This window comes from Lynx canadensis, chromosome E2 (genome assembly GCF_007474595.2).
Source record: "Lynx canadensis isolate LIC74 chromosome E2, mLynCan4.pri.v2, whole genome shotgun sequence".
Classification (NCBI taxonomy): Eukaryota; Metazoa; Chordata; class Mammalia; order Carnivora; family Felidae; genus Lynx; species Lynx canadensis.
The window spans coordinates 18,344,417-18,365,726 of record NC_044317.1 but is presented as its reverse complement, the minus strand read 5'-3'; the positions used below and the strand labels follow the sequence as shown (position 1 = coordinate 18,365,726).

Below are 21,310 nucleotides of genomic sequence, written 5' to 3'. Positions count from 1 at the left end.
AATTGACATAGAAAAGCCTTGGGCTTGGGATGGCTTCAGCATTGTTCCTGGCTCTGCCACCCGATAGCTGTGTGACTTTGGGCAAGTCATATGACCTCTCTGCCTCCATTTCTTCAGCTGTAAAATTGAAATCAAAATCCCTGCTTTACTTAAATCATAGGGTTGGAGTGAGAATCAAATAAGATAAGGTACATGTAAGTACTTTGCAGATAGAAGTGGTTGTGCTAAATTGTGGTTTTGCTGGTGCTTTATTGATGAGGCTGATTCTGTTTTGATTAGAATTGTGGTATTGTTTGAGGTTTTCGAAATGTACGCACGTTTGTGAAACCTTAATATCAGTTTGCCAGAAGTTATGACTCAATTTTGTCTTTAATTGTTTTAGATTTATAGTTTTTTTGTTATGAAAAATTTATTATTATAGACCTGTATAACCTAGAAAATGAAAATCCCCCATAATCTCCTATTTGAAGAAGTAATCACAGAGAGGAATAATGTATATTTTTTATACATTTAGTAAAGCGTGTATATAAAAATAGAACATGTTTATATCTACACCCTTTCTTAGGATCAGGCTGTGCATATTTTGCCTCTTACTTTTTTGCTAGGACATTTTCCCATGTTAGTACCTATAGATAACTATATCAGAATTGATTTCATCCGTGCTTTAACAGGGGTTTCCAGTATTTTGCTGTTATAATAAAGCTATAGTATAAACACACTGAGTTTTTGTGGTTCTTCTCCCAGTCTTTCTACTGCCAGTCATGAGCCTGTACTGTGGGAATTCTTTTCAATTACCGCTCCCAACGTGTCACCACCTCTATCCTACATTTTTAACCTTCTAATCTGTTTAGTGCTGGGGTGATAATAACTGGTTCCATTTGTGGAAGTGCTTGACGTGTATTAAAGATCTCATTTATTTCTTAAAATAAATGCACAAGGTAGGCGTATTCTCTCATCTGCTACGTTGGATCTCTTTCATGTGGCAGTCATCTTTGAAAGCTAATAATGGTAGTACCTACCGTAGAGCTCTATTTTGAAGGAGCATATGAAATTCTTGTTATTTGCAATAGTTATGTTCTATAAAGTTGCTTTGAAACCCAAACTAGCAAATACTGAACCATTGTTCTTAAGGGAAATACAGGATTAGATTCCTGCGAGCCTCTGGTCACAATATTTTCACCAACAGATCGATACATAACCTTGTTTTACGTGTGTTTCTACTCCAGCATTGAACTCACAGCCAGCAGCACTACAACTTCATGTTAGAACAAAGGTTGTTTGATATGCATTTTCTCCAAAAGGCACTTCACATCCTTCTTGTGCTTAGGAACACTAGATAGCACTTCAGCACTGTGCTTGGGACCATTTTAAACGGTGGGAGCAACAAAAGGCACATAAATGTGGCATTAAATATACCACCATAAGGACATTTATTTACAGAATGACAGCTGAAACAAGAAGGTAGAGTATTGCCTTGTTTGATCTCAGCTGGGAAGACATGCATCAGGTGACCGAATAACTTTTGGTAGTTCTACATATTGATTTTGGGGTTATAGATACATTTTAGCAAGCCGGCAAATCTGCAAGTACATAAGTCCACATAATGAGAGTTGACTGTAATTGAATAAATCTCCACTCGTAGTACTTAGCACATGATAAATAATTAAGTAAGAACAACTAAGGGGCGCCTAGGTGGCTCAGTCGGTTAAGCGTCTGACTTTGGCTCAGGTCATGATCTCACGGTTTGTGGAGTTCGAGCCCTGCATTGGGCTCTTAACTGACAGCTTAGAGCCTGGAGCCTGCTTCGGATTCTGTGCAACCCCCTTTTTCTCTCTGCCCCTCCTCTACTTGCACTCTGTCTCTCTCTCCCTTTCTCTAAAAAGTAAACATTAAAAACAAACAAACAAACAAACAAACAAACAAACAAACGAAAAGCAAGGGCAACTTTATTGAACTTCAGAGTGACAGCTGGGAAAATATGGGCCAAATCTGAAACATAGACAAGGTTTCTTGTATGTACATTTTTTTCCAGTGTTTTAAAAATTGTGAAATGTAAACACTACACCAAGATAGTGCATAAAACACAAGCATGCAGTATAACAAATAGCTGTAAAGCAATCAACCATGTAACTAACCATCACCTAAGTCAGGGAAGGGACCATCATCAGCACCTCAGAAGCCTCCATGTGTACACTGATTTCTTTTAAGAATTGTGTGTACTTCCAGTATCCCTTTTTCCCCTTCAAAGTGATACTTTTGCTGTGTTTTCTTCCAGGGAATAGGCTAGGTTGAACTTGCTTCCTCATTGGGTGGCCCCATGTGTTTGTGTTTTCTTGCAGAGGTGCTGAGCACAGTGGACTTTGTTGCTCCTGATGACCGAGTAGTCTTCCGCACCTGCAAAAGAGAACAGAGCAGGGTTGTCTTCCAGATGGTATGAGATCCCAGGGCTGAGTGCCCTCCCAAGGCTCACCCATCTTTAACCGCCTGGGCTCTGTTGCATAGTTGTGGTTTCCTAAGATTCTGCTTTAATGTTTTTCAAAGATTTGTTCATGAGCAATTACACTGGTAGAGACAATTTAAGGAAATCAGGCCATAGTTCTCTGTTACATGCCTCCAGTGTCAAGTTTAATTTCCTTAGTTGTAGGAATTATTTGTTTGGCATGACTTAAATATTTTTACCCCCTACAATTGGTTATTTAGTTCATGTTCTTTGTTTTTGTATAGTCTGTATATATTTCCCATAGAAAGAAAATTAGGTTTCCTCAAGAGTAGTTTGTTTATGTTAGGGTTATAATGACTCCTAGTGCTCTTCTCTCACTTTGGGCATTTTTGGTGACTTTTCAGAAATAGGTTTTGAATGATGTTTAAATTTTTTAAAAAATGCTAAGAATAATGGGTAGACATGATAAAGCAAATATAGCAAAATGTTAATTGTAGAATGTAAGTAGTGAGTATATGAATGTTCACTATAAAATTTTGTTAACTTTTTTATATGTTTGAAAGTAATCACAGCTTTGAGGACATTTTTTAGCCCTTTTAAGTCCAATTTTTACCTCCGACAGTGACCCAGTCCAGTGGGCTGGCTGGCTGTTTAAGAGAATGCCAGCAGATTCTATTTGTGGCTGCGTGTGCACGCATGCGCACGTATGGCATGCACAGATGTGTTTGTGCATGTGTTTCTGTGTCAGGGATGGTGGTTGATGCAGCCTCTTCTGTTCCCAGGGGACTTCAGATGCAGAGCGAGCCCTTGCTGTGGCCAGACTTGTGTAAGTTCTCCGTTTGGGATTGCCTTGCCTCTCCTGTGAAGCTTTACTATTTCTGGTGACTTTGGAGGTGACCACCTTCCTGACTCTTAACTCACTACCTTCTCTTTCCAGGTGAAGAATGTCTGTTTTCTTTTTCTTTGTTTGTGGCATTCAAGGGCGGACCTGGGACTCACATGTACCCCCTGTGCCCAGATCTCAGATAACCTCTGCTTGGGTGACTATTTTTTAGGGGTTATTCATGGATTTCCAGGGATTCTTACGACTATGAGCCCTAAGGTTTTAAGTCTCATGTAATGTAGGTAAGGCTCGTTGCTGCCTAAATTAATGAAGGCGGGAGTGTACTGTGGTTAAGGAGATAGGCTTTGGAGTCAGACAGACCTGGGTTGGAATTCTGGGTTGCTGCTTGCTGAGTGACCGTAGGTAAGTTACTTAACCATACTGAGAACTTAGTTTCCTTATTTTTGAAATGAGACCTATAGGGACGCCTGGGTGGTTCAGTCGGTTAAGTGTCCGACTTCGGCTCAGTTCACGATCTCGCAGTTCATGGGTTTGAGCCCTGCATCAGGCTCTGTGCTGATAGCTCAGAGCCTGAAGCCTGCGTCGGATTCTGTCTCCCTCTCTCTCTCTGCCTCTCCCCCACACTCTCTCTCTCTCTCTCAAAAACATTAAATAAATAAAGAAATAAATAAAATGTAAAATCTTAGAAAAAAAAAAGAGACCTGTTGTGCTACCTACCTCTAACATTATAGGGGAGGGTAAATTAAATAATGCATATAGATGTCTTTGCAGTAAGTGGCACATAGCATTTAGTATTAGCTATTATTATTTTTAAAATTTTTTTCATGTTTATTTACTTATTTTGAGAGAGAGAGAGAGAGAGAGAGAGAGTGAACTGGGGAGAGGTAGAGAGAGAGAGAGAGAGAGAGAATATCTCAAGCAGGCTCTGCATTGTCAGCACAGAGCCTGACGCAGGGGTCGATCTCATGAACTGTGAAATCATGACCTGAGCCAAGATCAACAAGAGTCAGACACTTAACCAACTGAGCCACCCAGGTGCCCTGTTAGCTGTTGTTATTAATTACAATAATGGTGAGAAGGAATACAGGCAGTAGCTACAGACTGTTAACTGTATACCTAATGGAAGATGAGCTAAGGGTCCTTCCACATCGGAAAATTGTTTGGAGTAAGCCATCTGTGCAGCCCAGCAAACAAAAGACAGTCCTGTAACTTCTACTAGAACCAGTGCTCTGGGAAGGGGCTCTTATACTCATGTCCCTTCTTTGCATTGACAAATAGCTTTCACTACCCCAGTCAGAAGTGGAACTCTGGGGACTGGGTTCAGTGTGGCTGTCACTCAGTATTTGGATTATCTGGTAAAATTCCCAAGTAGCAAAGTCCTCTACAACTAGCCCTTTGTAGATGTTTGAGCACAAAATGCTCTTCCTCTTGAGCTCTGCTCAGGGAAGGCAGTTGTACATTTCAGAGACCAGTTTTTTCACCTTCTGTTACTGAGGCACACAGCAAGAGGTTCATGAACACAGACCTGTGCCTTTGACTCTAACTTCTCTCCTTAAGTTGAATATTTATTACCTTTACTATTTCATGTTTTTCCAGGGAAAATGATGTGGCTGGGATTGATGTCAACATGGGCTGCCCAAAAGAGTATTCCACCAAGGTAAACTGATTTGTTTATATGCCTTATAAGTACAAAGGCAACTAACAAGACATTACAGCTAAGTATGGTACCTGACTCTGGACTAGATCCTGTAGTAGATGGGAAAAATGCTCAAAAGGATATTATTAGATCAACTGGCAAAATTGGACTATGGGCCATACTAGATTAGCTAGAAATACTGTATCAGTGTAAATTTATCAAATTGATAACTCTTCTATGGTTTTGTAAGAATATCTCTATTCTTTTTTTTTTTCAAGATTTTATTTTTAAGTAATCTTTATACCCAATGTGGGGCTCAAACTCATAACCCTTAGATCAAGAGTTGCATGCTCCACTGACTGAGCCAATGAGGCATCCCAAGAATATCTCTATTCTTAGAAAATACACATTGAAATATTTCAATGTGAAGGGCTATCATGTAATGTAACTTACCTGGAAATTGTTCAGGAAAAATTTTATATATATACACACACATACACATACACACATAGATAAACACACACAGAGCACTTATGCGTGAGTAATTAATGATGTAAATGTTAAAAGAAAAAATGTGAACAGGACTTTGTTGTTTCATGAATAAAACTGAGACATATATTTTAAAAAATAGAGCATGCAATACATGTGTCCCCATTGTCATATCAGAAGGTCAGAACAGTGCTAGGGTAGCTCACAGAAAGGAGTGGAAAGGCAGCCCTTAAACTCAGTATCATATAGGGAAATGTAGTCCTTGATGAGGAGATTTGGGACCCTGCAGGCAGAGGGAGTGGCAGAGGCAGGGGCCTGGAGGCCAACATGAGGTAGAGGCAGAGAACCTTGATTTGACTTGAGAGTTGGGTAGCAGAAGACAAAGAGAAAGCAGAGGAGCACAGGATTGTAAATTTTGGTTAGGACCAGATTAGCTGAACTTGGACTTTTGATATTTCTCACCTTTTTGAACAGAGAAGGCATGTGATCAGAAACTTAGTTTCCTTCCCTAGGGGAAACCAGTGTTACTATTTTCTTATCTCTTTCCAAATATATTGTGTAGAAATACTTAGAAACACAGATTTAGGAGATGAACGTCCTGGGTTCATAGGGGAGACCAGGGATGGGGAGAGGAGAAGTGAAACTGGAGTAGAATTTGATAGGAGTTGGGTGGCAAATGATCAGACCGGGTGTGGGGAGGTGGGGTGAGTGGTTGCGGGAGAGGGAGGAAAGACCAGTAGCCAGGAGGACAGTTGGTCTTCAGTGTGATTGGGACTGCTGGAAGAAAAGCATGTGTGGGGCAGAAAACAAGAACAGCTTGGGACTGACTGCAGGGCTGCCGCTGGGAATCTTATCACAGGGTTCATGGTCAGGATCTGCAGTGTAGACATAGTAGATGTCCCCCTGGATCCACTGCCCAGAGTCAGCCACTCTGCTCCCAGGAGTTATGTGGCTTGGGGCTTTGGCTTTAGGCCAGGAGGCAGAAGGCTACTTGAGGGAAAGGATCTTTGGATGCTTGAAAACCACAGGGCTTGTCGACAGCTATTTCAAGGGATTATGGAGGTTTGAAATTGTCTATGAGGAGTTGAAAACTTGGGACCATATTTTGCTGTCTTCTAATTACTCCTTTGTGCTTCTGAGTTATGTAAGGAGCAGAGTTTAAATTAGTGGCATAATCTCCTTGACACATTGTGGAATGAAAAAGCAAGGAGCCAAATTAGATATGGTATACCACCATTTATATATGAGGAATGGGGAATGAATATTTATGTATATATTTACATTTCTCTTCATAGAATGTATTTGGAAAGACACACAGGAAACTAGTAACACTGCCTTTCCCTGGGGAAGGAAACCAAGTTTTTCTTTGGTTTGGCATAGGGAATAAATTCCCATTATAGGGGTGCTTCCCAAAATAACTAACAACTGGTACAGCACTGGCCCTGACCGGTCAGAACAGATGTCTACCAGTGTGCTATACCAGTACATGCCACCTGAATAGCCACTCTCTTCTCGTGGTTCAAAAATTGAAGCCTTATAGAAAACATAATATGAAAAGTTTTCCATTCCTCAGGGAAGGAGAGTTCTTACTTTTTCCCTTTTGAACCTTGAAAATTTTTAATGTGTCACCTATTCAAAAAAGCAAATAAGTTAAAAAGAAAGGAAGGAAGGAAGGAAATACTAATTGAGAAAACCATTGTTGTGGAAGGGCCAGTAAGACTGGATTTTAGATTCTGTGATTACCCAAGGAAGGGCCGGATCATGCGTGAGGACACACGGAGTTGGGGTGAGTGGCCAGGGCTTTCCTTAAGGCCTCTAAGGTTGTATCTGTAACAAGGTAGGCCAGGGCTGGTAGCTCCTCTGCCTTTCCCATTTTCCTCTGAAATGAAAGCTCAGGCTGGCTGAGTCTGCGGTGGTTCAGAGTTCTCTGATTCTAATCTGTCATCCTTAAATAGGAAATTACACTGTAATAACTGAACTTAAAACTTCTGAGCCCATCCTATGAGCATTCATTGGCATGCAGTCTATATACTGACAAGCGATTTATTTATTGGGTTTGTTTTTTTCCCTTTACCGCTGTAGAGATCCTCCCGTTTCCTGATTATTGAAGTAATTCATACCATTGTCCAGAACTTGTGTGATATAGAAAAGTACAAAAAAACCCCCCCAAAACAAAAAACACCAATCACTAATAATCTCACCATCAAAACTCAACTGGTGTTGTTAATGTCAGGATTTAAGTAGCTCCTCAGGTTGTTGGTTTCCATTAGCTGGGGCTTTTGCTAGAGTTTGATGCTGGTCTGGAGCATTGTTGCTGGCAGGGAAGAAGAGCCTGGACAAGATTTGCAGGTTATATTCCTCTAAGTGGCTTTGCTGGCGGTGGTGGTACCAAAGCAAGTGTTGGTAGGATAGGAGGAAGGTACATTGGATCTCATTTCGAAGGGAGAATGCTTCATTGCTTTTTAAAGGGCTTGGCAGATTGTGGGGTTTAGCTTATTGAGACACTGAGATCCTGAGTAGGGAATGGGCACTCCTGAAAAACAATTTTTGTAGAACCCACTTCTGGATAGATCTGTGGATTTTGCTAAGAGGATCAGAGTGATGACTTTTAGAATTCATCAAACTCTGATCCCTGGCATTGTGAGCCTAGTTGCTGCTGCTTTCCTTCTTGCTGAGGGGAAGTGCTAATTGCCAGTGAACCTTGCTTGGTCTCTTAGCTGTGAGTGCCAGGTTGCCACACCACGTTGCCATACCATGGGGAGGGACCACCCTTCTCCAAGTGTAAGAAGACCCTCTGTGTGCTTTTTCTTAGGGGGGAATGGGAGCTGCTCTGCTGTCAGACCCTGACAAGATTGAGAAGGTAAGTCCTGCAGGAATGAAAATAGAGGTCCTTAAACTTGCTTGTGAACTAGAGTTGTCTGAACATGCACCCACCCTCATCTCCCCCAACAAGATTTTTTTTTTAATGTTAGTTTATTTTTGAGACGGAGAGAGAGAGAGTATGTGCACGTGAGCAGGGGAGGGGCAGAGAGAGAGGAGGACAGAGGATCCAAAGTGGACTCTGCACTGCCAGCAGAGAGCCCGATGTGGGACTCGAACTCATGAACCATGAGATCATGGCCTGAGCCGAAATCAAAGTCGGACGCTTAACCAACTGAGCCACCCAGGCACCCCTCCTCCCCCAAGATTTAATGACTCAGTTTATCAGTTACTCCACCTGGAGTCTGAAAAATTTTTTCTTTAAGTAAGCTCTGTGCCCAGTGTGGAGCTTAAACTTACGACCCTAAGATCAAGAGTCCTATGCTCTAGTGACTGAGCCAGGTAGGCACCCCTGGAGTCTGGAAAATTTTTGAAAGGCTTCCCAGTGATTGTGACATACAGTCAGGTTTGGGAACCCCTGAACGAACCAATAGCAGCCTTGGAGTTCCTCCAAAGTCCGGGGCTTGGAGACATGTCAACTGAGAGCCGAGGGGCTTAAGGAGTCATTTAGAGGCTCCTCTGTATTGCCTATCTACCTTCTGAGAAGATCATGTGAGCATAGGCCAGGCTATCTGTAGATTATGGACAGACTCTGTGCCAGTGGTGGTGGGGGTTGGCCTCTCCCCGCGGGCTTGCTGAGAGCAACACTGCGTCCCCTCCACACTGGCAGAGTCCACCACCAGCCTTTGAGAGCAGCCTGGCCAGTGTCATGTGAGGCAAGTTGAGCTTGGTCGCCTCTGCTCCCCTTCCCTTGGTGATTCCAAAGGTCAGGTTTATGAGGCCCTGCAGCCAGGTTGGTGTTTGTCACCGTGTTGTGAGCTGCCAGGGCCTGTAGGGGTGACATTTTCTACCAAGCCATATGCACCTTTTACTTCTTTGTCAGTCTACCAGTTCTCTCCTTGTTGCTCTTCTTAGTTCCTTTGTTTTCATCCTCCATTCCGGCTTCCCTGTCTGCGCTTTAAACCTTCTAGTGCCTCTCATAGGCTAGAGTAACTTGGGATAGGGCACCACCAATAAAAGCTGCCATTATTTGTGCTGGCTGCTGTGTCAGCAGCTCAACCATATCTATTCCTCCAGCCCCACTGTCTTTGAGATATTGGAAGACCAATGTGTTGAGGGGCTTGGTGCCTTTTCATTTTCTCCACGTGAAGATAGGTACACACACACACACACACACAGATATATGCACACTGTATGTATAATAATAATATATAATACTTATATATAAATAACATAACATGTAATGCATATATTATGTACTGTAGTAATATATATAACGTGCCTATATATGTATATAGTACCTATAGTATATCCCTGTGGTTTGTAGGGTAATTTCCTTTTCAAAATATATTCTAGCATTTATTCCATTTGTTCTTCAAACCCATTGAAGTAAATAGGGCAGGCATTTGTTATCTCTATTTGATCAACAATAATAAAACTAAAGCACAGAGAGATAAAAGTAGTTTGCCCAAGATTATATAGCAAGTAAGTAGCAGGCAGAGCAGTGTCTAGAGCCATGGTCTTGTGACCCCTATGCCAATATCAGTGCTCCCTCTTGATGGCATCTCAGTTTAGAGATGCCTGGGTGTAGTTCAGAAGTGTCTAGCTACGGATCAGTTGACATCTGTACTTAGGAACCTCTAGTCAGACCCCTCTGTGTAGGATGGAGTGGATGTGGACAACTGTGGATGTCAAATTCATCACCCCGCCTTGGGGAAGAGGGCCTGGTATGGGGTGGTGTTGCTTCACAACATATGCACTCAGACATCTTTATTATTCTCCAGTTTTCTGGCTTCTCCTACCTAGGCTGTTGGCTCTGTCTTCTCCACTGCCCCTCTTTGGATAAGACATGTCTCACACATGAGGCAGAAGAGTTAAACTGCTCAGTTCATTCTGCTTCTTCTCTTTTTGGTGTTCTATCTGTTGAGAATTCTGTATAGGTGTGGGGTAGATAGGGGCAGGGAGGAAGTATTGATTAGTCTTTTGAAAAATCTTTCTTGGTAACACTGATACATCTTTCCTAGGTTAAGACCCTTAGTTTAATAAAAAAAGTTTTTAAACATTTATTTATTATCAAGAGACAGAGAGAGACAGAGCATGAACATGGGAGAAGCAGAGAGAAGGGGAGACACGGAATCCAAAGCAGGCTCCAGGTTCTGAGCCGTCAGCACAGAGCCCGATGCGGAGCTCTAACTCACAAACCACGAGATCATGGCCTGAGCTGAAGTCGGACAATTAACTGACTGAGCCACCCAGGTGCCCCAAGGACCTTAGTTTTAGACTCTTAGTTAGTAATATCCTTTCTCTAACCCCTGGACTCCAAGATCTGACCCCCGTGGCTGCCCAGGGCATCCCCCTGTGCATGTTGCACTTGGGCCAAGGCTAACAACGGGCAGGGCCAGAACTTGAACTCAGTTCTCAGTGATACCTAAGCCTATGCTCTCCATCCTCCTTTCCACTCATTCCCCAACAACCAGGGGAGCTAAGAGTCCGCTTTTCTTGAGTCAGCTGGTGGATCTGGTGAGTTGAGCCTGCCTGTGGGTAGATGTGTTGTGTTATCTGTGTTATCTGTTATGAGCCTATCTCAGGTCCTTCTCCCTCACTGATTTTCATAGTACAGAGACAGGTGGTGTGACTTGGATCTGGGAGAGTTGAGTCTAGGGGGGGTTTCATGCTAGGGCCTAGCCAGAAGACAGATTCTCGTCACCCGTTCCCCTTAACGTGACCTTTGCAGGTGGCTGGGCATTTTGATTACTAATTTCCTTCCTGATTCTGAACAAGCACATGAAATGAACAGAAATACCAAAGAAAGTGCTTAGAGCTACTTGGATGAAATACAGCAAAGGAAGTTCTGCAAAACAGAGAACTGGATCAAACCAGCTCGTGTTGCTTCAGTCACCAAATATCAGGGGGTTCTTGTATTTTTAAAAAAATTTTTTTCATTGTATTTATTTTAGAGAGAGAGAAAGCACACACACACATGGGTAGGGGAGGGGCAGAGGGAGAGGGAGAGAGAATTCCAAGCATGTTCCACACTCAGCGCAGAGCCTGAAGCGGGGCTCAATCCCACAACCATGGGATCATGGCCTGAGCCGAAATCAATAGTCAGACACTCAACTGACTGAGCCACCCAGGCACCCCAAACATTATGGGATTCTAAGTCCACAATAGCAAAGGAACCTTCCAGATATGCTATGGTTAGCGTGAGGGATAGGACTCAAGGGAGAATTTTTTTATTGTGTATCTCAGTGGATCTGGCAGTTCCCCACCCCCACTGCCTTAAAGGGTAGCTGCCCCCTTAAGGCCTGCCAGAGTGACCCTAGGACCACAGGTCCAGTATGCCTCCTGGGGCAGCATCTGGGGACTCTTCCTTCCTGCCAGTCTTTGGCATTGGTCCTTGGGCCAACAGGCCCTGTCTTGCCTGTGATCTGTTAACGTGCCTTGTCAGCCCAGCCTCTTCGTCTCATGTCTTCTGGAGCGGTTTGCCAGAGAATGTCCCTGAAAGGCCTCCTCGACTGGTTCTTTCAGTCTCGCTCTCTGCTGCCCCCACTTGTCTAGAACCAAGACTGGCACCAGCTGCGTGGGTGTCCTCTCTGCTCTTCTGGCAGTCAGTTCTTAGAAGAGAGCTCTCGGGATCACCTTCCCTCCAGCTTGTCTAGACTGAAATTTAAAAAGAAAAAAAAAAGTTTTTTAAAAATTATTATTTTGAAGTAATCTCTACATCCAACATGGGGCTCAAACTCATGACCCCGAGATCAAGAGTTGGATGCTGTGTGACTGAGACAGCCTGGCACCCCTGGCCTGAAATTTTCGATAAGGGAAGAAGATAGCAATGCCACAGACATTCACTGTCATCTGCATGTCTCTTGATCTCTGATTCATACGTGACCTGGCCTTGACACTTCTCTGACACTTTCCTGTATAACTTCTTGATCTTTCTTTGAAGTCCTTTGCAATTACTGTGCAAATTAACACTTTATAATGTGTTGAATATGTTGTTTTTTCCTTTGCCATTTCACTTCTGTATATCTGACTCACCTAAAGAGAGGCATATGAGGACAGGGCCCAGGACCTGTAAAACCTTCCTTGCTCTCTCACTCAGTAGATCCTGGAACAGCACTCAGGGAACATTGCTTTCACGCAGGAATGAAGCTGTCAGCCGTGTGTTCTCAACCAGGACTGGACCTCAGAATCCTTTGGAGGAGGGAGTATGTTAAGCTGAGACTTTTTTATTTTTATTTAAAAAAAATTTTTTTTATAACGTTTATTTATTTTTGAGACAGAGAGAGACAGAGCATGAACGGGGGAGGGTCAGAGAGAGGGAGACACAGAATCCGAAACAGGCTCCAGGCTCTGAGCTGTCAGCACAGAGCCCGACGCGGGGCTCGAACTTACGGACCGCGAGATCATGACCTGAGCCGAAGTCGGCCGCCTAACCGACTGAGCCACCCAGGCGCCCCAAGCTGAAACTTTTAAAAATTGAAAAGATTTTCTAGTTTTACCAAGGAATTGACATACACACTGTATGCACCTAATGCACAGGTCTGTAACAGAGTTAATTGGTATGAGCAGTTGTGGTGGTTTTTCCAGAAATATTTGTGTTTTCTTCTCTGCAGATCCTCAGCACTCTTGTTAAAGGGACTCGCAGACCTGTGACCTGCAAGATTCGCATCCTGCCCTCGGTAAGGATGATGTGTTACATTTCAAGGTCCATTTTTTCAAAGGATGTTGTTTTGGGAGGAGGTGAATGGTTCTCGAGGACAGTTGACTTAGGTTGGTGGAGGGAGTGGGGCTGAGCTCACTTTTGGAGCTGGCAGCTATTCGCTGGGTAGCTTCTCTAACCACCCTGGACTGTCCTCTTCCCCAGCTGGAAGATACCCTGAGCCTTGTGAAGCGGATAGAAAGGACTGGCATTGCTGCCGTTGCAGTTCATGGGAGGTGAGTGGTTCCCTATCTAGTGACTGACTTGCAGTCCTCAACCATCGTAACAATCCTTTGTCAGACCCTAGGTGACAGCCAACTTTTCTTCTACATATGCAGCCTGCCTCTGCCTAGCTCTTTGACATCCTTTGAGTCCTGAGGGCAGCTAAACCCTTCATGGGTGGGCATTTTTCTTTGTTTCTTTCACTGAACACCTACTGGTGGTAGACACTACACTGAGTTTAGAGACAGAGAAGGAGAGGAAGATTGAGTTTAAAGACACAAGAGGAAGGGGAAACGCCCCTACCCTCAGGATGTGTAAATGGTAGAGATTGAGTGATAGGTTCACAGTTGTACTGTGCAGCCAGGAAGTGGTGGAATTCGAACTCTGACTCTGAATCTCATTTGCTTTCCAGTACATTGAGCAATAGCTTCTCCCCCAAATGACCCCATGCAGATGGCTCTGCTTTTAACGTCATTGTCTCTTTTGTCTGCCCTTCTTGGACTGCCAGCTGTCACAGTGACTACTTTAAGCAGCTCTTGTATCTGTAGCTAATATGCTGTCTTCTGGGAGCTGAGGTGTTGCTGAAGGCTACTTTTGGTTTCCCAGTTAGACTTGTTCCGTGTGTCCATGATGTACATTTTTTTTTTGGTGAAGTTTACTTATTTTGAGTCAGGGAGAGCACACAAAAGAATGCGAGTGAGAGAGGGGCAGAGAGAGGGAGAGAAAGAATCCCAAGCAGGCTCTGTGCCGTCAGTGCAGAGCCTGATGAACCGTGAGATCATGACCTGAGGTGAGATCAAGAGTTGGACACTTAACTGGCTGAGCCACCCTTGCACCCCTATGATGTAGTTTTGTACAGAATCCCAGGTCAACAGACTTTGGCCAGAGTGACCTCTCTTCTCTGAGTGATGTTCCTGTTGGGTTCAGGGTTCTTATAGGAACAGCCCACTTTTTGCTGGATGTGTCTATGACAGCATTTTCAGAGAAAATGTTAACTCCCAACATGTGTAAGAGAAAAGGAGAGCTGTGTGGGCTGAAGCCAGTAGGGGGCGGGGAAAGGCTACACACGTGTACATGCAAGCTCCTCCCTGTGGCAGCAGGCTCTGGGCTCAGACTGCCTGGTTTGGGCTCCCATTTCTGCTGTTTGTTGGCTGTATATCCTTGGATAAATCACTTAACCTCTCTGAGTACCACATTTTTCATTTGGAAATTAAGATAATTTCTGCTTTATAAGGTTGTCTTGAGGCTTTTATGAGGTTGTGAATATATAGCCTTGGCACAGTGCCTGGCATATGGTGTTCTCTGAATAAATACAGCTATTCCTTTTTACCAGTAGTTGGAAACACCAGGAAGACAGATTCGGGTGAGTTTAAAGAGGGGCTTTCTGGCCATCAGAGCTGTTGAGGATGGGTTCTGGGCTGAAACGGGCTGCTGGGGTGTGGGGAGGTAGAGGTGAGGATGGGTTGACAGGGCCTTCTGAGGCTTTTGTTGAGCCTCCTGACTCTTTTGTTGAGGAGCATACCAGAGGAGATGCACGCAGACAAGACCTGAGCAAGGGCTGTCTGGTTGACCATCTCTCTTGCTTGTTCCTGAGCATAGCTTAGATCAGGCTTCACTTCAGCATCTCTAAGACTCATTCACTCATACACAAGAACCTCTTGCAGTTGACCTTGGAAGGAGAGGGCTTAGGTTGTGGTCCTACCTCTCCGGGGCTTGTTGTGACAGCCATGATCTGTGGCCTGTCCTGCCTGCTGGGTCTGCCCTGTGCCAGGTGCCTCTCCCCAGGATCAGCTGCCCAACTCAGCCTCAGCATAGGCAGCTGTGTGGGAGTGGCCAGTCTGAGGGCAGCAGCTGTTCCCAGTCTCGTGGGGAGGGCAGCACCGGGACAGTAGGGGCAGCGTTCTTATAGCACTGTCCCTCATCTCTGGCACAGGTGAAGGGAAGCCAAGGAAAGGCAGTGTGACCTTGGGAGCCAGGCCACCCACACCAGCCCTGTGCAGCCACACCTCACCTGCAGGCCTGCAAGGGCTGGACTTGCCTTCTCAGCAGGGACTTCTGCTGCTCCTGCCCCTTACAACAGAGGTCATGGAGAGCCATCCTCTGCAGCCCAGAACCCTGTCCTTCATGGCCACATGGCCTTCCTGAGGTTCAGTAGGGAGGATGGTAGGGTTTGGCTAAGGTAAACCTTAGTTTGAACTGTGATATGGCCTCAGCCCTCAGCCCATCCTTTTTTCTTTATCTCCAAGAAAGCGGGAAGAAAGACCTCAGCACCCTGTAAGCTGTGAAGCCATCAGAGCCATTGCTGAAACCCTCTCCATTCCTGTCATAGCCAAGTAAGCCTCTCTTCCTCATCGTTTACTTTTTTGTGCTCCACCTCACTCAGAGAAGTTTGATCTGGCATGCAAAAAATGGAATGAGCTAGCATTAAAAAATGACCTAAGGGAAAAGGAAAAAAGGGTAGTACAAAAAAATGAGGTTGGACATGAAGCTGAAAAGTACCTATTGTGTCCACTAGCCTCTGGTGAGTGGCCGATGTAGGTGTGCAGTAGGCAGGGTCCCAGGGCATTTTGATAGATGGGTTGAGGGTAGGAGTGTTCAGGAGACAGGGAGAGCAAGAAAGTGGCTGCTGAAGCAGACCCAAGGCAAAAGTGATGTCACACCCAGAGTTAGGTGTGCAGGGTATAGGGTGAGTAGTCCCAAGCCAGAGCATACAGAAGTATGGCTCAGGGGGCATAAGGCAGGTCACAGTCCAAAGCCCAGACAAGCATTCTGGGCAGCCATAGGACCAGGGAATGAGACTGACAGTTCTGAGGTACCAGTGACCAGCCCAGAGGCTTAGCAGTAAGACAGTGTCCAGTTGTCATTGGGGCACTGGCCATGTGGGTCAGTCCAGTGCAGCCTTGCACCTTAGGATGGCATAGAGCCCGATGGCAAGATGGGAACAGAAATTCTAAAGCCCCGAAGTCCTGACAAAGGGCATGCCTGCCTGGTGGGAAGGACGGAGCGAGTTAAGGTTGGGGGTGGTAGCCAGGCTTGGTTGTTCCCAGGCCAGGAGTTTTAGGGCTGGCGTGGAGAGGGTAGGGTACTCAAGACCCTGGATCCTGTTGCTGCTGCTGCCACCTGAGGGTCTTCCCCACCATACATATAAGGCCGTGCCTGGATTGAGGCTGCCACCTGGCCCCCAATGGAACAGATGCAAATGGAGCAGTTTCCAAGGGGGCCCTTGGGGCCTCGGGGTGGCAGGAAGGGAAATTGCAACCAAACTGGGCCTCCTTCCTTCCTCTCATGATCACCACTGTGTCTGTGGTTTTTGACCCACCTGTTAGTAGGTATATAGGTGCTCCAGGCTGGGGATCTTTCTGTGATCCCAGCATCCACTTAACAGACCTATGTCTTCAGATTTGGGTTGGCTTTAGCCACTGTTTAGGATGAGGAGGAGGGAAGGAAGGTAAAATCTCTGAGACACCTGTTAAATGCCAGGCCTGGTTCAGGCTGTTTCACTGTGTTATCTCACTTGGTGTTTCTGACCCCACAGTGGGGTGTGTGTTCTAACCTCCAGTCTCCCAAAGTACTCACAGCTGAAGGATTTGGTCAAAGCCACATGGTTAATGAGTAGCAGAACTGGGAGTTGCTTTTTTCTGAAGATGCTAGTATGAGGATACCCCTCACTCCCCTGTTGCCTTTCAGCGGAGGATCTCATGACCACATCCAAGAATATTTGGACATAGAGGACTTTCGACAAGCCACAGCAGCCTCTTCAGTGATGGTGGCCCGAGCCGCCATGTGGAACCCATCCATCTTCCTCAAGGAGGGTCTGCGACCCCTGGAGGAGGTCATGCAGAAGTACATCCGATATGTACGTCTATGCACTTTTTCAAAAGAAACATTTTTCACTGTCTGCCACATTCCTGCAGAAGGTGCCTTGGGTGAGCCCCAGCCCCCAGCAGCCATTGTTGTTCCTCTCCTTCTCTTTGTAGTTCTTATAATGTAGCATTGAGTCTCCTTGGTTTCAATGTGAAGAGAGGATGCTGGGGCAACCCCTACCATCACCTCCTTCTAAAGCTTTCTAGGCAATGAGGTCCTATCAAGGACCCTGGGATTCAGGATGCTGCTAAGGCCCCAAACATGTGACTCTTTCTCTCTCACATCCTCCACACACATATACACGCATGCACAACGACAATGGGATCTGTGTCACTGAAGACACTCATGCCAGTGGTTGGTGCCTGAACAGCTACAGCTAAGAAAAGCCATTGTAACTATTGTTGAGGATAGATTATCTGTACAGAGACTTTGCATCTTGTCATGCGTCAGAATCACTTCTAAAACTATTCTCTTGCTGGGGTGCCTGGCTGGCTCAGTTGGTGGAGCATGTGGCTGGTGATCTTGAGGTCGTGAGTTCAAGCCCCACACTGGGTGTAGAGTTGACTTATTTGAAATAAAATAAAACTCTTCTCTTGCTCATTCCCAGAACGCTTTAACCTCTGACTTAGGGAATAGCCTAACTTTAACCCTCTCCTTAGGGACTAGCTTTTTCCTCTCACTGAGAGCTTGATTGTAGTGCCAGAAACATTTCCCTCTAAAGGAATTTTAAAAAATTCTTTTTTATTTTTTTTTACTTATTTATTTTTTACTTTTGAGAGAGAGAGCATGAGCAGGGGAAGGGCAGAGAGAGAGGGAGACACAGAATCCAAAGCAGACTCCAGGCCCTGAGCTGTCAGCACAGAGACCAACGTGGGCTTTGAACTCATGAACCATAAGATCATGACCTGAGCCTAAGTCAGATGCTCAACCGACTGAGCCATCCAGGTGCCCCATCCCTCTAAAGGAATTTTTTGACCAGTTCACCTGCCCTGTCCCTTTGGTACAATCCTGGAATTGTGTGAGTCTCTGTGATTAGCTGTACATGTCTGCAGGCAAAGAGACAGCCGGTGGACTTCTAATTCATCAGTGCACTGGGCCTGAGCAGAGAGTCTAGCCCTCATCCTCTTCGATACTGGGAGTTGCACCCTCCTAGGAGGGTCAGGAGCTTCTCAGATCCTCAGACTGCCCGTGCCCCCTTCAGGCCATGGCCATGCCTTTGGCTCTGTGGCTGCCATGGCATGTAGGTATCCCTGGGACTGTGCAAGCTGGGTATGGTAGGAGGCCCTGAGGCTTCTAACTGCCCAAAGATGGGCAGTTTCTGTCCCTAGAGCCTCCCCAGCCTGATACTACAGCCCTCATCTCCTGGGTTCCAGGTGTCCTGTTGGGCAGGTTTGTGACCACCAGGCCATCCAGTACCCTGAGTCAGCTAGAGACCTTGCCTTAGCCTAGGTCGCCTATCTAGCTCTTCCACCTGAGTAGCAAGTCTGTAGCAGAGAAGATACATTCAGCTGTGCTGAGCTTGCTCACTGGGTAAAAGGTGATGTTGTCATTCTTGCTCAGTCCATCCTTTGGCAGCTTCTCAAGAGCTGTAGTCCTGAAGGAGGGGAGTGGCTTTCAAGCTTAGGCAGGGCTGCTGCTGGTCTAGTCAGGTGCCTTCTGACAAGCTGGATCAAGGCCTTGCCACCGGCTGGGGCTTTACCAACGTATCTCTGCTTTGTCCTCAGCATGTCACGGTACCTTCCCGGTTACTGAAGATACAGGCCTAGGTGGAGAGATTAGAAGAGTGTAGGGGGCGAAGGGTGGGAGGGTGTTCTAGAGGCTGGGGCACCCTCCACTCACTGCTTTTCTGTCTGCCCAGCCAGGCAGGCTTCTACTGGGTATCCCTGTGCAGTCAGCTTGCTTCCCGAGGCTGCATTTCCAGTCTGTGGAGTAGGGGTAACAACTGCACCTCACGCTTGTGAAGCTCAGTGAAGTGACAAGTAACATGTGAACACGACTGGCACATTGTGCTGTGCCTTACCCATGGCGGGGGAGATTGGAGACAGGCTGTTCTCCCATCCAAGTACTAACCGGGCCCGACCCTGCTTAGCTTCCGAGATCAGACGAGATCGGGCGCGTTCAGGGTGGTATGGCCGTAGACTGGAGACAGGCTGTTCTACACTGTGTTTAGAGATAGAAGAATCTCACCCCTGTCCTGGTGCTGTTCCTGTCGCACCAGATTTTGACTTGCTCCTCCTCCCTGCCCTGGAATGGCGGCAGGTCCTCTGTGGTAGCCTATGGTGGCTGAAGCAGGAAGGGGTCCCCACACATCTGGACTTCTGTCAGGCTGTTCAGTAGAATATGCTCCTGACCCACAGCTATGACTCTTGAGCGTTGTGCCACTAACAGGAGGAGTAAATGGCCAGGATGGAGATGGCTTTTCTTATGAGGTCACACTACCTCATCTGCAAGCATACCTCTGATGCCCTCTTGGAGGCCCTTTCCCTGCCATAGCTCAGGCCTCAGAACCTGGGCAGCAAGTAGGCTCATGTTGGTTCTTCCCTCAGGCTGTGCAGTATGAAAACCACTACACCAACACCAAGTATTGCTTGTGCCAGATGCTACGAGAACAGTTGGAGTCGCCCCAGGGAAGGTTGCTCCATGCCGCCCAGTCTTCCCAGGAAATTTGGTGAGAGAGGCAATGGCTGTCCATAATTACTTGCAGACGTTGCCCAGACTTGACTATGAGCCCTAGTTGACTATCAGGGGACCAGGGATACAACTTCTGGAGGTGGATGTACTGGAGTGGGGTGGTGATGCAGTTTTGCCTCACAGAATAGGATACTTAAGAAACCTTTGGAAATTTCCATCTCTGGACTGATCTCACAGCAGAATTTTGGGAACTAGAGTGCCAGTAGGATGGAGGAATCTGGGGACTGGGCTTGGGAATTCCTGGGGTGGAAGGGACTTTCACAGTAACAGATCTGTCACACACCAGGCCATCAAGACCCAATGGTCAGAATTGAGCCCCTGGCCTGAGCCTGTGCCCACACCCCATCACTTTGCAGTCTGGGAGGCTACCCCATGGTCCTCTACATTTGATATAGCTCCAGTTCAGGTGGTTGACCTTTGGGGCCCCTCACAACGTGGCCTAGTACCTGTTCCTTTGGCTCCATATTTACCTATTTCCCCAGGCCCACACCTGTACTCAAACTGGGTCTTCTGCCTGAATGCTCTCTCCTCCTCATGTTGGCTGTCTGCTTCCTCCTTCCTCAAAGAAACTTTTCTTTTTTAATTAAAAATTTTTTTTAACGTTTATTATTTTTGAGAAAGAGAGACAGAGCATGAGCAGGGGAGGAGCAGAGAGAGAGGGAGACACAGAATCTGAAGCAGGCTCCAGGCTTCAAGCTGTCAGCACGGAGCCCAATGTGTGGCTTGAACCCATGAAGTGTGAGATCATGACCTGAGCTGAAAGTCGGACACTTAACCGACTGAGCCACCCAGGTGCCCCATCAAAGAAACTTTTCTAAACTATGTTTGTGCCCAGGCACCCATCCTCACAAATACCCTCTGGTCCTCAAGATGCTTCCTAGCAGGGAAAAGAGTTGCCAGAAGACTCTTCCCAACCCTGTGCTTGTGGTGTTGGTTCAGTCCCTATCCCACATAGCTTAACCAGGGTTGACTCAGGTGTCTAATGAGCTCAAGAGAAAGAGTATAATTTTGTAGCTCTTGATGGTACCTCAGTTTAGTCTAGGCCTAACTGCTTGTGGCTGGGGTAGGAAGTGGGGAACCACTTAGTGGTCGTGGCCTCTGTCTCTTTCTCCCTTGGGTCCACATGAGGATGAGGCTGTGCATAAGCCAGGCGCTTGTTCAGTGTAGGTCAGTTCACTCACTGTTGGCTAGGGTCACTTGCATGTGTTTTCTTCTTTGGAAGAGAGTCTCGGGTTAGGTGGTAGAGGTGACCTTTACAGCCTTTTCCACCCACCCCAGCTTGTCTTCCAGTGTCCACCCCCAGAGGCTCACATTCACTCTTTGCCAGTCCAGGCTGATCCCAGGGGTAGGTCGGAGGCACCCCCTAATGGCTAGATCTCAGTGGTGTTTTCATATATATGTGGGGCGGCGGTGGGGAGGAGGGGCATTTCTCAATGGCAAGGC

At 46.1% G+C, this 21,310-nt stretch overlaps 1 protein-coding gene across 3 annotated transcripts in view; it reads left to right on the top strand.

The window, feature by feature from the left end:
• Positions 1-21,310, top strand: part of DUS2 (dihydrouridine synthase 2) — a 50,297-nt gene that overhangs the window by 25,354 nt on the left and 3,633 nt on the right. For all 3 annotated transcript variants that reach the window (XM_030298883.2, XM_030298884.1, XM_030298885.1), the window contains exons 4-12: positions 2,340-2,431; positions 3,223-3,266; positions 4,881-4,941; positions 8,222-8,269; positions 13,005-13,070; positions 13,256-13,326; positions 15,559-15,645; positions 17,000-17,168; positions 19,723-19,844. In XM_030298883.2, the coding sequence (XP_030154743.1) occupies positions 2,340-2,431; positions 3,223-3,266; positions 4,881-4,941; positions 8,222-8,269; positions 13,005-13,070; positions 13,256-13,326; positions 15,559-15,645; positions 17,000-17,168; positions 19,723-19,844 (760 nt within the window). The remainder of the gene's footprint in view (positions 1-2,339; positions 2,432-3,222; positions 3,267-4,880; positions 4,942-8,221; positions 8,270-13,004; positions 13,071-13,255; positions 13,327-15,558; positions 15,646-16,999; positions 17,169-19,722; positions 19,845-21,310) is intronic.